Raw genomic sequence first — 16,004 nt, forward strand, 5'->3', positions numbered from 1 at the left:
CATTATTACTTTTAAATTTCTTTTATTTCTGTTGAATTTATCTTGAATTACTTAACCACAGATCTGCATTCTCCTCAACTGTAGTTTTGTTTCCTAGTTTCATTGCATTCACTAAGGTTTATCTTCATCCAATCCCACCGATTCAGTCTGTGCATATTATCTTATTCATCCACATTAAATCATGTTCTTTGTAGTTTTTATATTTTAATTAAGACATTCGATAATAAGACCAAACCTAACATCTCCATGTGTAGTTGCCAACATCTCTGTTTTGGCTGAAACATTCCTGATTTTTCTGACCTTTGTCCTGGGTCTTGTGCAACCACCAAAGCATCCTGCACAGCTGTGTCACATAAATTAAATAAGCCATGTGATTTATAAGACTTCCAGTTAACTTGAAAGCAATTCCTTTGGTACTTCTGATGCAGCTGCTTCTCTCTATTGTGTCCTACTACTTGCCAAAAAAAAAAAAGCAAAAAAAAAAAAAAAAAAGCCTGATGTTCAACAACTGGATATGATATTTTAAAAAAGAAAAAAACTTTCTTTCAGATGTGTTTTCCTCACAGTTGCCTCTTCTGGTCACCTTTGCTCCTGTTTTCCTCCAGGACCTTCCAGTTCAGAGTAACACAACTCCTTCTCCACCCTCAGCTGCAACGAAAGAAGGCACGGTGGAGGGGTAGGAGTTTCAGGTACAAATGCGTTGTGAAAAAGAGAGATTCTGGTTAGAGTCCTGCTTGTAGATGATGAAAGCTCTAGGCACCCAAATTACAGCTCCCACAAAACTCTTCCCAGCTCTTCAATTACAGTATTGGGAGGTCTTTTGGCCAAAAAGATGTCTGTAAGTCCTCAACAAAATACTGAAATTCCCTTACAAAAGCAGCTGTTTTTTTCATGGGAGGTAAGCAAGGGAAATGCTAGGGTAAGCCAAACTCCGTCAAAACAATTGATGGAAAAGTTTTTTGACCAGCTGTAGTGAGGGCTGGCGCCTCCCAGATTCTTGACTCGACTCAGAACGGTCTCCATGGCTATCCTAAATCTGTGGCTGCAGCTTCCCTTTCTCAAGCCCCAGGTGGATACAGGGGCTGTCTACTGGCCTTTATGGTCCTTCCACCAATTTTCAGCCTCTGTCCCAGACCTCTGTCCTTTATAATTAATGGAATAGGAAAAAAAAAAAAAAAAAAAAAAAAAAACAGAGGTGGCTTTGCTAAGAAATGGTCACTTAATTTATAGCTATCCTTCATACATTGCTTAAGTCATGCTATAAAATCAGTCCCTTTTCTGGAAAAGTATCTTTAACATATCTCTGGTATTTGTTGCTCTCACTTCCAATCTGTGCAAGATAATTTAACTACATCCCCTCCTGACTGCTCCTTTTACTAAGGCTGAGGACAGCCTTGGGGAATGATTCTTAGGCTGACCTTTGTTCTTATTTTTCTCTAATTTTTTATGAACTCAGAGATAGGAGAAAAAATCATTAGGTAGTTTTCATAATACACTAGCATTACCATCATCCAAGCTTTTTATACTTAGTTGTAAGTACGCCTTCCAGTCCACACAATGCTCTTTACTGTTACTTCTACTCTCGGCCTTTTTTTTTTCTTGCTTAAATGCATATTATCAGAGAGGACTTTAGTATGTCAGCTTTTCTCAGATCTTAATGATATTCATCTCCTCCCCATCTTTGCCTGTATCCTTAAGCTGCCCTGCATCGCCGTCGCACCTCCAGAAGCTGAACGAGGGCGCTGACTACCTTATGGCCGCAGTGAGCTTGCTGCTAAAGCTACCCGTCTCCCACCCAGCAGTCCCTAGCATGCCCCCAGAGGAAAATACAAACAGCTTCAACTCAGTTCTGACACCCCGCAGGCTGGCGAGCCTGCAAGGGAGAGGGTAACAACCCGAGAGTTTGTTTTTCACACCAACCCTTCTATTTGTCCATGCGCTTATTGTACGGACAGGACCTGCCCTGCTCTCCAGTAGCACAAACTGCTTTAGACACTAAAACAGGTACTAGTTTATTGACTGGGATGATTTACTGGGACAAACTGGGACGTTTGTTCTGGATGAGCATGGACTTATTCGAAGCTGAGCTAGACCAACATGAGAGTTCAGCAAGTCTCTGTGCCATGCAACGTACGTCACAAAACATCCTCACTTAAACAGTGCAAATTTGGCAAGCTTTCACTTGCCGTCACTTGCTGACCAACCCCTTCGGGACACGTGCTAAGGCAATGCAGCCACCCTTTTAAATACCTGTGACCCACCTTTACCCGGGCAACCCTGTGAAATTCATACCTCTGCCTGCATCAGGCTGCCTATCTGTCTGCCCTCCTCTCAGTCTGCTGCTACCCTGGAACTCACTACAAAGAAAAAGGTCAAAAATCGTTTAAAATTTGGAAGTACAAAATAGCTCCCCGATTCTGAGTGTGGTGTGATCATGCTGCAGGATTTCAAGGCTGAATAATGCTTTCTCTGCTACTGTATAATGAACGTTACTTAAAAACAGCAAACAAAATAACCGACGTTTTAGGCCTGCTGTGATTTGTGTTTCTTTAGGGTGGTAAAGACATACCTTTTACTGCATGGGTAGGGTTTCCGTGATCGGCTGTCCTCCTTGTATCGATCGGATCCATGATTCTCACGGTTCAAGCAGCGCTTATCTTTGTATTGTCCCCCAGCATGAGACATCTCCTCTCTTACACGTATTCCTTCCTGCTGAAATAGCTTTCTGAGCCATTGGGGGAGGGGAAAAAAAGTTCATTTTATAGCTCTAATTTAAGTTATTCATTGACCAGCACTTGCAGAACACATCCCTGTCACGTTGATTCAAGGTTCGGTAAAGGCTTCCTTAAGAAGAGAAGGAAGTAAAGGCATTTAAACTACTCATAAAGTAACTTCATCAAAGAAGGAAGTTTTTTCTCTACTTTTTCTCATTCACCAAGTAATCATAATTTTTCTATATTCAACATTCAATGCATTTAACTTATTTACGAGGTCTGCTCTTACTCCCCCCACCACCACCTTTGCTGCAAGGACAACATACGCTGTCCGTACAGACTATGAAATCTAGAGTTCTCTAATGTTGTCTCTTAAACATAACCTTAAACACAGCAAATGCCCATTCATTGCGTAAGCATGCATATATGTAATCGCCACCAGCTCTAGGGCAAACCTCAGGATGCGGGATGTGGCCCTTACTCTAATTTCCTAAGAGGAGGGCACACATCAGCACGGACAGAAGGTAGCCTGTGATCTGGATCTCACAAAACTACGTGGCGACGCAGTTGAGTTTGTGGGCAGAGGCATCGTCGGTCATTTCTTTTTCGATTATTGCAGAAGTGCCAGTAGCTGATTTGATTTTCACCGAGCAAGTTAAGGCCTTGCCTAAGGACTTCCCCTCTGCCTCCCCAGGGTGCCACTAAACACAGCTGACTTTTCTACGGCTACGAGGCAGAGGCAGGGCTGCGCACCCGGCGGAGCCGCTGTCCCGAGCGGCGGGCGCGCTGACGGCGGCAGCCCGACACCCACGTCCGAGGGCCGCGATCGGCTTTAACGCGCCGCGGAGCCGCCGGGCGCTTCGGCACTCACCGCGCGGAGCCGCCGCCGCCGCCGCCGCGTCCCCGAGCGCAGCCCCGCGGCTCGGCCGCGCCCGGGCAGCGCGGACGGACGCGACGGGCCCGGCCCGGCCCGGCCCGGCCCGGCCCCTCCACGGCTCTCCCCGCCCAGGTGCGCGCCGGCCCCGGGCGCAGGTGCTGCCTGCGGCCGCGCCGCACAGGAGGGGAGAGGAAGGGAGGGGAGGGGGGAAACACGATTTCTTTCAATAAAAAGAGGCCTCTGTCCTCTTGGCTGCTGAGGAAGAATCTGATAAATGCGAGTCTGCAACAACATGAAACTAGAAGGGGTTTTGTTTTGTTTTGTTTCGTTTCGTTTCAAAATTAGTCTCTTCTACTTGCAGTGCTTAGGGTTGGAAGTTCGAGCATATGGAAAAAACAGCTGGAGGATAGAAGATGGGGAGGGGAGTCTAAAAAAGAAAAAAAAGAAAAGAAAAAAGGAAGAAACTTGTCCCCAGAAGCAAGTGGGTAGGAACAGGCTGTTTCAAGACAGTTAATCCAGCTAATGGTTTGGAAAGGGACGTAAGCAACTTCCCTGCAATATAAAGCTGGCTTGTAGGTAACTGATCACTTGAACGAAGACTGTGGTGTTTCTTGGTGCTCTGCTCAGAGCCCATGCTCTGATGAAGCCTGTGTGGATGTTTGGGGGTCTCATCTCCTGGTGAGCCTGTGGTGTGGGAGAACAGAAACAGGGCAGCTTCCCAAGTGAAGGAATGAGATGCTGGTCCCCTCAGAATGCTCACTGTCTACAGGTTAAACATAAATGCTTTTCAGAAGCTCTTGCAGATAAATCTATTTTGCACAGAGCCTGAGGCAGACGCACGAGCCAGTACTCTTAGGAACTACTTGTTCATTGCTCCGTCTCATACAGAAAAGTCATGTGGGTCTCAAGAGCAGGATGATGGCGTGGATGTGGCACAGTGCAGTGCTAATCTGAGTTTTGGAAAGCTTCCCTAGCCCCATGGTGCTGTCCTACAGAGATAGACACTTTGTAGTGCTGGGGCCAGGAAATCCCTTTCCTTCTAGGGCCTGCACAGCAGCATGCCTTGGTACCAGTGCCTCTTGGATTTGGGTTTAAGATATGCAACTGTTACAGTGTAATCATATTCTAGGCCTAAATTCAAAATCCTCTTTAAGAAATATGTTCCTCATCTGAGGACCTGCTGTCCCTGAAATGAGGAGCTTTCTACAGGAACTGACTGTTAGACATGCATTTTGTAACTAGCTAAAGCGCAGCAAGACTGTGTGATTCCCTGCTCCACTTCAGCTGTACCACTTATTTTGCTGGTTCCCATTCCCAGCTCACCCGGGCCTCTCTGCTACTGTTCCTGTTCCCAGCTGTACGATTCCTCTTCTCTCTGCCTTGCACCAGCTCTGCTGCTCTGACATGCTAAGCCAATTCAGTCTGCCTGCCAGCCAAAAATAATTTTCTTTCTGCTGTTTTAGTGAGTTGAATTGACTTTGTGCTGCAATTAAATGTGTGCTTGAGCAAGGCCTTGGCAGAAGCACATGTCCCAGAGGGGAGAAAAGAGAGAAGAGGAGAGAGGTACCTGTCTTGGCAGTGATGAGCAGTTAATTTAACTCAAGCCTTAATGTGAAGTTGCAGCTTGAGATGTTACTGCTTATCAGTTACTTGCTACTCGTACCCTTCTTGGAGCTGTCATCCCCATAGCTGAGATGGTGAAACAAGAGGAGTGTTTTAGAGCTTCTTAATCTGAGTTTCTAAGCAAAGTTAGTTTAGGCTCGTTTGGCAGGTTTTGCCGTGAAGAAGATCCGGGTGCCTCTATGAGTTCTGCCCTGCTGTCTAGGTAATAAAACTTGGGAAGTACTCTCTGGCCATGGTCAGAAGAGGGTGTCTGCCCTGGGGCACGAGGAATTTTGACTCTAGCAAGCAGCTTTCATATGAAGATGTGGCAGAAAAAGAAACTAGCCAGAGGAGAGAAAAATTGCACGGAGGCTTGGCTGGAGACAGAATTTGGGGCTGGATTTGAAATATGAAAGTATCTTGGCAGTAATTTGTTAAAGCGTTTCTCTTTGTGAACTGAAGAGTTTGCCATTTTGGTGTGATGGAAGACTTGCTGGGACTGAAGCGACAGTGTTTCTGGACTAGGCAAAATTCAGTGAAGCTGGCAGGCAAAAGGAGTGTTTAAAAAGTGGTTAAACTCACTGTGGAACCAGGTAGCTGAAGTAACAGGGCCACAATCTATCCAGAATTACATGGTAAGATTTACATCAAAAAGTTAACTGTGTGACCAGGTGGGTTTTCCCTGGGAACTTGTAAACAAACATAGGGTGTTGAGGTGGCCGTTGCTGGAGTTTCTTATGTATGATATAAGAGCCAGTGAAACAACCCTTAGAAAATGATGCTGATGAGGGAGAAACAGCCCAGAGGTGGTAGTTGTAGAAATATGTCTTTAAGGAGGAAAAAATAGAAAGAATCCTTGGAGGGATTAGCTGTAGTACCAGCTGAATGTGGATGAGAACCATTAAGGGGCAAAAAAAGTCTCATTGTTTGTGCTTACCTGTTGCAGGAAGAAGAACTGTATGAGGTACGTAAACAAATAGTTTTGTATCAAAGATACACCTGATTCTGTCATCAGTTCCTCTTTTTACTAGAAATAACTGTTGTGACCAAATTTTGGCCAACTGCTGAAGCCCAGAAGGAGTGGTTTGCAGAAAATGAAGTGTTAACCATTATGTTTTTTTTTCTCCTGGTAATTTACTTAAGTCAGTCACATCTGTGTCTTGGATCAATGCAGTCAAAAAACCCAAACCCCAAACCAATCTAGATGTAGGTGCAGCCACCAGATCTCCAAGGAGAGATTTCTGCAGGCAGGCTGGGCACCACTGCTGCCTGTTCTGTTTGGCAGCCACACTGGCTTCCTGAGAGCAGCAGGACTAAAATTAACTTTGGAACATTCGTTTTTCTTTGCCTCTTGCCCCTGCCTCTTGCCTCTTTCTTTTTCTTTGCCTTTTTTCCTTCTACCTTCTTGGTGTTGCTTTTACATTAAATCTGTTGTTTATTGTTATAAATGCTGGCAAAAGAATTTAGGTTGAAGGTTTCCTTTTATGTCTTTTATTTTTTTCCTTAAGAAAAGAGGTTTTGAAATCCTCAAAGTCTTTGGAATGGGACATAAATTGAGTTTTAAACTAAGTAATTGGTTATGTGTTGGTCATTCTTTTTTTTCCTGTCAGAGTGGAAAGAAAACATCACCACCAAATACTGCATCAGTAAAAAAAAATGCAAGTAGCTGTGAGTGGTTTTATGTTAGTATTGTATCCTTAGTGTGTGCTATTACAAATATTCATCTTTAAAAGCAACAGAAATCATCCTTGGGCTTCTTTTATTGTTGTGCATGGTAGCATGTCATTTGTTTGCTTGGCAGTTGTTTCTTTTCCAAGGCTGGGTCCTTCCCAATGTCTCCTGAGCAGCTACCTGGTTCTAATTTAAAGGTCTTCCAAAGTGATTTTCTGGAAAGGAGGATTTTACTGCACCAGATCTAGACTGTGGAATAGCCTGCTTCTGGGACACATTCAAACCAGGCTGAATGAAGGCAGTGAGAATGTTTCCATTGAAGCCTTGAATCCAAAGCCACTGCTGTCTGCGGGCCCCTTCACATATTTTGGAAACACATTTATATCAACTTAAAGTATGTAATACTGTAATACCAACTGCTGTAGTGTTCTGTATCACCACAGCTGCCATTTTCATGCTGGCTTTCCTTCAGTTCTGCTTTTATTGGTTTCCTAAGCTGCATCTGAAACCTTATCATTCATTTTCTTTTTCCCTATTTGTAAATTGAGTCATAGTAGGCTGAAGCTTTTTTTCCCTTTCAAAAATGATGAGCAAAAATAAAACAACTTTTGATATCTGAGAAAGTGTTAGCATTAAAATTTCTCCCTCCTTTCTTCCCTCATTCGTGCTCTGTCAAAAATTCTGTCTTTATGTTGTGCCAAAGTTGGAGGAAGAACTCATTTTTTAATACATCTCGGAGACTTGATAACTACAATCCCATACATGAAGTTTCCTGTATTATTTTATCACAGAAATGTAAAAGTATTTCAAGACTGAAATTTGCTTTTCAAAGGTATCTTGAACCCTTTTAGATCTTTGCAATCCAACTTTCTGTAAAATTCATATTAGTAGACCTATGTGAAGTCCCAATGGCCCTGGACCTCTGACTCCAGGTGCCAGCCTTTATATTGCAAAAAAACTGCAGGAAAAGGAGCTATCTGTGAGTTCAAGCCACTTTGCTGTCTCCTAGCATGAATACATCACATTCTAGACTTTTATATGAAAGTTTATATCAGTAAAATATTTTTGAAGTTTTATTAACATGGTAGCAGCTCTTGCCTCCTTTTCAAGAGGCAGGAATTATGAGCAGTCTGCCTTCTCTCTCATTTAATCTGCTCTTCCATCTAGTGTTTTTCTTTTCTCATCTGGACATAGACAAAATCCAATAACAGTGGACATTTGTTTTGCGGTCAAAACAAACCTATCAAGGTTGGAGTCAACACTCTTGACAGTCATTGGAAAGACTTCTTGTGCACAGAAAATTTATGAGCATGCAGAGATGCTGGGTTCAGTAATCTAGCCTTAAAAGGTATCCAAACATTTTGTTCCTGATCAAAACACTTTATGCTGTGAAGCTCTGTGTTATTTACATCTGATCTGTCTGGAGCTGCATCATGGGCAATTGTGTGCATTAAAAAGGGAAAAGAGGCATTAAATTTAGGTGTCCAGTTCACACAAGGAGTTTGTCTCAGTTTAGTTTGACCTTCCAATAGAGAAATGCAACACTGGCATCCTGTGGCCTGAACAGTTCATGACAGGTGTGGCTTGCATAGGGCAGAAGTTGTCACTGAGCTCTTTTAGAGAGTGGTAGATGGATTAAGTCTTTTCTAAGAAAGTTTCCGAGAGAAGTGCGTAGTATTTCATGCATGCACCATACGCGTTTTCACCTTGAAGTGCAAAACGAGGAGCTGCTGTTTTTTTTCGCTTGAAGTTGAGTGTTTCTCTCTCTCTCTCTTTCTCTCTCTCTTTCCTCCCCCCCCCCCCCCATCATACAGTGCATTTGACCTCCCATAGTTTTTGGATTGGGTAAATACTATTTCTTTAACTGTAGCAACCTCACCCTCCCTTCCCCACCCCTGAAGTGATAGAAGAAGGAAACCTCACAGAAATGATAGTAAGAAAAAAAAGTATATTTAACATAGAGCTTCTAAGTATGAGAAGAAATGCTCTTCATGCGTAAGGAGAGCAGAGAGCATGAGGCATTAGCACTGCTAACGTTGAAGTTGAAGGAGATACCATTGTCCTCATTTTTCCTTTAGCTCAGGATAGGAAAGCAGATTCCAGCTGGACCTTTCTACTCAGCAAGTGGTCTAACCACCAACTTACCTTATATTTTGCTGCTTTTTTTCATTCCAAATCTTTAGGTGTTAGTTGGGACTAAGAGGATGACTTACTCCTAGGCTGCTCACCTAGGAGACAGGACTGAGGTGTTTCAGTCTTTGTTCTGCTGAACATTTGCTCGTAAGAAGAGGAATAGAGGAGATACTGAGAGTGTCCTTTTTACAAATAACCCACTGTTCAGTGCAGTACACTTGGCCTAGAAATCAGTGTTTAAGGAAAGACTAATAAGGGTTGCTTTCCCTCGCTTCCTCCTCGCACCCGAGTGCTCACTCCTGCCACACACCGTCTGTGCGTGTCTGTCTCCGAGTTTCCCAAAGCTGTCTCCTTTCCTTGTTTAACCGAGACAGACCGTGTTTGCTGCCCCCTCACCTGCAGGTGATGGCAGCGGTCATCAACAGGCTTTCTCAAAACTTGCAGGTGCACCAGCAGGCACGTTACTGAAGAGCCCACGCGCTCACTGGGAGCCCTGCAGCGAATCGTCCCTGCCGGGAAGCTGCCGATAGCAGCTCTTCTTCTCTTCCCTTCCCCAGTCTACAGTGACTGCCATTCTGGTGCTGAGGTGGGGTCTCAAAGCCTGTTCCTTCCTCCTCCTTGCGTTCCACATCAGACTTAGAGGTGTAAATGTTACTGAACGCTCATCACTAGGAGAGACTGGGGGGAAAACTGACCTCACCAGGGAATGAACCCAGCTTCCACCGTTTTGATTTTGCTTTTTTTTCTCTCTTTTCTCCTGTGTCCAGAAGGCTCCAGCTCTGTATGTTTTTTTGCAATCTACCTTGGGAAGCAAAAAGCGGGTTACGGGCAAAGTTGCCTCCTGCCACTTGTGTGTTGAAGAACTTGCGGGCGGTAAGTTTTCTGTAGTGCAGTAAAGTCCGCTGGATCCTGTTCTCGGGGACATTGGAGTGGGAGGCTGGGGACCAGGACCAGCAGTGGGCAGGGGCCTTCTCGTTGCCTTTAACAACAAATGAGAACTCCCAGTTGCTTCACTGAGCTTGCACCACGGATCCTTGCCAGCATTGATTCCTGGGCTGTCTCTTAAAACACGCACATGCATGAAAACAAACAAATGTTAAGCCTCGCCGTGGCTCCAGCAATGTTAAACTATACTTCTTTTTGTCAGTTGAACTGACAACGAAGATAAGAAGAGCCGGTGTCGGTATCATCTGTTGCATAACAAACCGCTCTCGACAAAAGAAGCAGCCTCCTGTCAAACGAATTTCCTTTATAACTGCCAAGGGGGCTATTTTTAGTTTCATCTGCCATGCTTTACTCCTTAATCATTCGTTTCACTCTGCTCGGTTTTTCTCTAATTTTTCCCTTTCCCCACAGGCTCTGACACCGGGCGCCGGCGGTAACCTGCCGCAGAGGTGGCGCAGGGCTCTCTTCAGTCCCCGAGTGCCCGTATCTCTGTGGCTGAACTGCTGTTTGCAGCTGTATGCGACGGGTTGGTACCTGCCCCGCCGCACCTGGCCGGGCGCTGGTGTGCAAAGGGAGGGAAGCTCCAGGGAAAAACACTTAAACCACTGTAAGTCTAAATGAAAGATTTCAAAGAGCAATGAGTAAGTTAGTTGCTGGCTCTTGCCAGGAAAGGGTTTTCAGCGAGGCCGTGTTCTGCAAACGTGCTTTAAATTGCACTAGAGGACCTACAAATGGTGCTCAGGCACAGACGTACTGCGTCAGGCAGTGAACTCCATATGCCATTAGCAAAGCAAGGCTGAGCCTGTTTTTTTCCACCATAGATAAAATCAAAGTGCTTTAGGAATAATGATGTTTATTCCATAGGTCTTGACTCTATAGTGTAGGCTGTTTCCCTTTTGGTCTATTTGACCCACTGCATGTTTTTAGCCCTTTGAGCAGCAGAATGATTCTTGTCTTCTGACTGAGATATAAAACAGAAGTCCTCCTCTCTGTAATCCATTAGAGATCTTGCGGTACTGTTTGCAGGAGTAGGAGTGTCTTAAGGCTTCAGTTGTTCTGGAAAGAACGCTACTTTGCTCACTCGTGCATCGTAATTCTGTTATGTCCGTCATCCTCTGTAGCATTTTATACTCTATGCCTTCTTGCTCCACAGTACACGAAAGCAATGGGTGGTTTTGTGTCCACAGTGCTTTTGTAAGGTACAAATCACTGCAATACCCACTTTATAGCGGGGGTTGAGGAGCGTAGAGGCCAAGTGAATTGCCCAGTGGCAAATCGGAAGCGTGTGGCAGCACGGGGAGTTATGCCTTGGTGCCCCAAGTGAACAGCACAGTCTCAAAGTTGGTGCATTAACATGTTCTCGGACAGGGATGGATTCACATCAAGAAATAATCACTAGAAATTGTCACAAGTTTTAATCATCAGCATTTTCTTAAAAAAAACCCTGAGTTTTCAGATCACCGCAAATGTTTGCAGGAATGTGCCGTGTATTATTTGCGTGCCTCTACAATTAGGGTTCGTTACTCCTGCTGCGATATACACTTCTACACAGTTTTCCAGGCTGACATAAAACTGCTTCTGCTTTTCTTTTCCTCTTTTATGGCACCCCTTTTATCTGTTTAATTTTTTGCTTTCTCAACTTTCTTTATTGGGATGTTGGTGAACTTTATTTCTGATTCTGCCATTTTTAAGCCCCTGCATTAGATTTGGTTCCAGAAGTTGGAAGTGGGGGAAGCAGAAACTGATTTCATCTTTTTGAAGATGCTTGAAAGTCTGCCAGAAACCTGCCAGGTTTTTGGTGGCTTGTAACATAGAAAAGTAGACAAGTGAGAGTTCCTAATAGTTCAAGGCCTGTTGAAAGCAAGATTGAAACATGGTTAACAGTAAGGGCTTTCTAAGGAAAGGAAAAATTAATGTGAGTATTCAGACTCACAAGCGTATTTTGGCCATTGCTGTGGGATTGTTTTAGCTTCACATGCATCCCTTGGATTTTGCCTCTCTTACTCCGATTTTCTTTTTCAATGCTTTCATTCCTGTTCATCTGTCACATTCCTTGCCCGGGTGCCTGGAGGCAACTTTCCGTTCTGCTCTTGTGTGTTTGCATGTGTGGCATCCCTGTTCCCCTGCCACCTCTGTGTGTGTGCAGCCTTTCAGTCACTTATGCCACTGGTTTGTAGTCCAGTTTTCTGCCTTTGTAGCCACATGCTATTCTACAAAAAAGTAAGATTGCATCTTCTACTGAATCAGAGGCATGAGAAGTAGTAAGAAGGTTTCTGGCCAAGAACCTGGAAAAAATGAAAATCACTTAGGTTCCATGGGTGAAAAGTGTCTGACCTTCAAAATTTTTCATGGCGTGTTGAGAGGTTTGGGGCAAAGAAGTTAGAAAGAAATGTGAACCTCACTTTCAAAATGGATTTGAAATGATCAGGCCAATATTCCTCTTGCACAGTGTAAAGGGGCTCTACGCCGAAGACATCACCAGCTGAACACGTATAAGATGTCGCCAGCAATCGTTAAGCTCAATCAGTCTTATTCTTGAGGCCTCAATAACAGCTGTGGGTTATTTAAACAAAGCCATGGTGGGCAAGCAGGAGAAGAAAACTAAAGAAAAGAGGTTCTGCCATAAACACTCACCCCACCATCACCCAAACTACACAGTAACGTAGAAACTGGGTCAGAGACACCCTTCCCCCACACTCTGTCGAAGTTATTTGAGCTTCTATTGAAACCATCACAATAGAAGAGTTTGGCTCATGCATTTGCTGAGCAAAACTGATTTGTGTTTCTCAGTTCAGACAAAGCTGCTCGGTAATTTTCCATGCAACTACAATGCCGCAGTTCAGCTGATCACTGAGAGCTGATTTCTTGGTGATTTGCCTTTCATTTAATAAGGCACCACTGCTTTTATTTGCTGTCTGTAAATGCTGAATCTCTGTTTAGAAGCTTTAAGCCTCTCTTTTGCTGAATTAGTTTAGGAGCTGTACTGCTAGCCTTCATTCAGAGTTCAAAAGATTGCTTTAAGTCCATTGAGATGTTACTTGCTCTGTTGTCCTACTGATGATATAAATCTAGGTTAATTAGTTTATTTGCTTCTAAGAAAATTGAATTAAATATATTAATTTGAATCTATTTGAACCATACTTCCTAACACAGCTCTTCAAGATTCATACTACTGCCTTTCTTAATCACATTTTTAAGTCTTTCATTCTTGTTTACAGTTGTCCTATTAGCAGCCTCAACCTTTTGGTGTGCTCGGTCTGCTGTTTTCTTTATTTTCGTTTTTTTTTTTTTTTTTTTTTTTTTTAGCTTATTTCAGGGAGTGCTGGTGGCTTCACTGTCTCCTGAAAAGGAAAACAGTCTACTCCTTATACTCACCTAATGCCTGTCTACCCAGGTTGTAAGCAAGCACAGAATCTGGGAGTCTGGCTACCAGAAGGAATATTAGTTAACCATGGTCTTAAGCACTTGCTCAAGAAGAGACACTACTGAAGTGAAATAACAGGCTTCAGGGGATGAACTTGTTTTCTAATACTTGATTGATACAGTCTCTTATTTCGCTGCTCCCCTCCACCACCCTGAGTGTGTACTTTCACTAAATGAGCACATATTATGTCTTTTATGTCTTTTTTTTTTTTTTCTCCTTACATAAAATGCCATTTGTTTCTTATGAAATGCCTGACTTGATGGGCGGTGTTGCCAGGAGGTGTTGGGGGCACCAACCAGGCCATGGCTGAGAAGGTTATTTGGGCCATGGCTGCTAGGAGTCACCCTGTGACTAGCCAGGGAGTGCAGCATCTGCAGGAGACGTCCTGGGGGTGCTGGGGGAGAAGGGGAAGCAGCGCGGTTTCCTTACTTCCTCCATAGCTTAGTCCTAACTCTAGGTATTGCAAAATGCTCACTGTTTTCAGGCAGCTGTGAGGCTCCATTCATGCCTAGCTCGCTTCATCACATTCTTCATCTTACTGTGTGCTAACAAAAACAGAAAAGGAAAAAATAGCTTGCCTTATGAATTAGTTTCAACAGTGAATGCATTTTAAGCTACACGTTAATAACATGCTCTTACCTTTCTCAAACAGACACGCTCAGTAAAACTATCCAGGTCAATATATCTTCATTGCATTCTTGCTACCAAAAAGAAAAAAAAAAAAGTATAGAAACTCTTGCTGTTACATCCTGTTTCCCAAATGCCTAAACTAAAGAAATATTTCTGGGACAAACTTAAGAAAGGAAACCATTTGCACCCTGAAGTTTGACAGCAGAATGACTTCTCGTGTTGTCAAGGTTAATTATTCTCCAGTTCTGGCTCTGGCAAATACTCTATCTATAATAATCAAGTCAGTGCATATGACATATTTTTTTGACAGGGCAATATTTCTTAATAATTTAATAACATCACACAGGCACAGAAATAGAGTTATAATTAGCTCTCATCCGAAAAGTTGGAAGAGCTTTTCAGTTCATTGAAGGCTGCTGGCCAATTCTCTTATCTAATTGGATGAAGTTCCTACTTTCTCCCATTTGTATGATGTCTGCTTTTACACAAACTCATTAAATGCAGCTGTACTCAAAGTTTTATAACAACAGCCTCAGTGAAGACCAAGCAGAAGTTTAATAGCAGTTCTGTTCTCTCTTTTTCATCTAATCTTGGTCCATTTTGTTGATACATGCCCAAACTTCTTTCTTTAGCACCTAATTCTCCCTCCTCCAAGTTTTTATTATGAATTATCTTAATAATTAGAAAGCAGACAAATTACATGGGGTTCATCTGCCTGTTTTGAAATTTGAGAGTTTACAGCTTGTTTTCAAGGAAGATGAAAGTTTAAAAAAATTAGTTGTTTCTGTGACATATACAGAACCTATTTTTTTGGCTTCATTTTAAAATTGGAGTTAAGGCACCATCCAATAATTGCTACACTATTCTTCAAATTTGCAAACATTAACCTGGTTATACAGGTAGAATAGCAGCACCATAGTTAACATTGTATCAAGCTTTTGCATTTAGATGGACTGCACTTTTTTAGAAAAATAAATTAATCTTTCAAAGTTTTCACCTTTTTCGGAATGACTTTTCTTTTCCTTGATCTCGTGTGTAATTTTGAAGGTACTTAATAGAATATACAAAATATTAGAAAATCTCCATTTTCCAGAACTTGAATTTGTCTCAATTTATTGCCTACATATAGTCACATCACATTCATGAAGAAAGATTCACCCCAGACTTTCTGTGATACAGACACACCAGTTTTAAAAGCAGTAACTTCCGTGGATTTTTTTTCCTCTTCTACTAGAGAGCTATTCTGAGATTTCCTAGCGAACTTCCAGGTCTATCATGTCCTTCTCTTGCTATGTTCCACCTTCCCACCAGATGAGGGCAGGGAAGCTGTGTGAGGTGGGAAACTCGGGGAAAAAGTTGCTCCACAACATTACTTGTTTGGTGAGGGCACCTACCTTTGATGGTAAATTCTGTCTGTATAGCTCAATGGCAGGGAGACCTGTCTGACGATAAAGAGGACATTCATCAGCTCCATGGTTTTAAGTTATAGCTATGTGTGTGCAGAGATCTGCTGTGCACAAGTGGGGAGGCAGAAAAAGAGCACAGTGAGACATCAGTGGGAGGATCCGAAGGGACTCACTCCTAAGTCGAACTCCAGCAATAAGGAAAATCTCCTTCTGCTGGCGCACCACCTCCCAACATCTCTGTCCCCTTTGGTTTGCTGTGCTCTCCCTGCTCAGAAGGTCAGTAAAGGCTTGACTGCTACAAGCTTCACAGCACCCTTAGCTCTGTCCAGGATTTTAAGATGCAAACTGTGCAGAACTGAAGCCCACACAGGAGTAGGGAGGTAGGAGGAAGGTGGGACCCTCCCCATACACACATCTGCATCCTACTTGCACTTGCTCTTCCCTGTCCTAGTGTAGTCCTCACTCAATTCTCGTGAGCATAAAAAGGTACTGGAGTTGAATGTTTTGCTTCTGTTCCTGCCACAGTGTGAAAAGCGAGCAGCATTTGTAACTGAGTTCTTGGTTATCGCTGTCAATAGACCTTTAGAGCAAAGTTCACGCAT

At 43.3% G+C, this 16,004-nt stretch overlaps 1 protein-coding gene across 1 annotated transcript in view; it reads right to left on the bottom strand.

Moving 5' to 3' along the window:
- Positions 1-15,470, bottom strand: part of LOC134136594 (MARVEL domain-containing protein 3-like) — a 29,968-nt gene extending 14,498 nt beyond the window's left edge. The window contains exons 1-3 of the mRNA XM_062568510.1: positions 15,391-15,470; positions 3,586-3,753; positions 2,570-2,725 (exon numbers count right to left, since the gene is read on the bottom strand). Of these exons, the coding sequence (XP_062424494.1) occupies positions 2,570-2,725; positions 3,586-3,753; positions 15,391-15,470 (404 nt within the window). The remainder of the gene's footprint in view (positions 1-2,569; positions 2,726-3,585; positions 3,754-15,390) is intronic.
- Between the last annotated feature and the right edge of the window lie 534 nt (positions 15,471-16,004).

Source organism: Rhea pennata, chromosome 2, assembly GCF_028389875.1.
Source record: "Rhea pennata isolate bPtePen1 chromosome 2, bPtePen1.pri, whole genome shotgun sequence".
Lineage (NCBI taxonomy): Eukaryota > Metazoa > Chordata > Aves > Rheiformes > Rheidae > Rhea > Rhea pennata.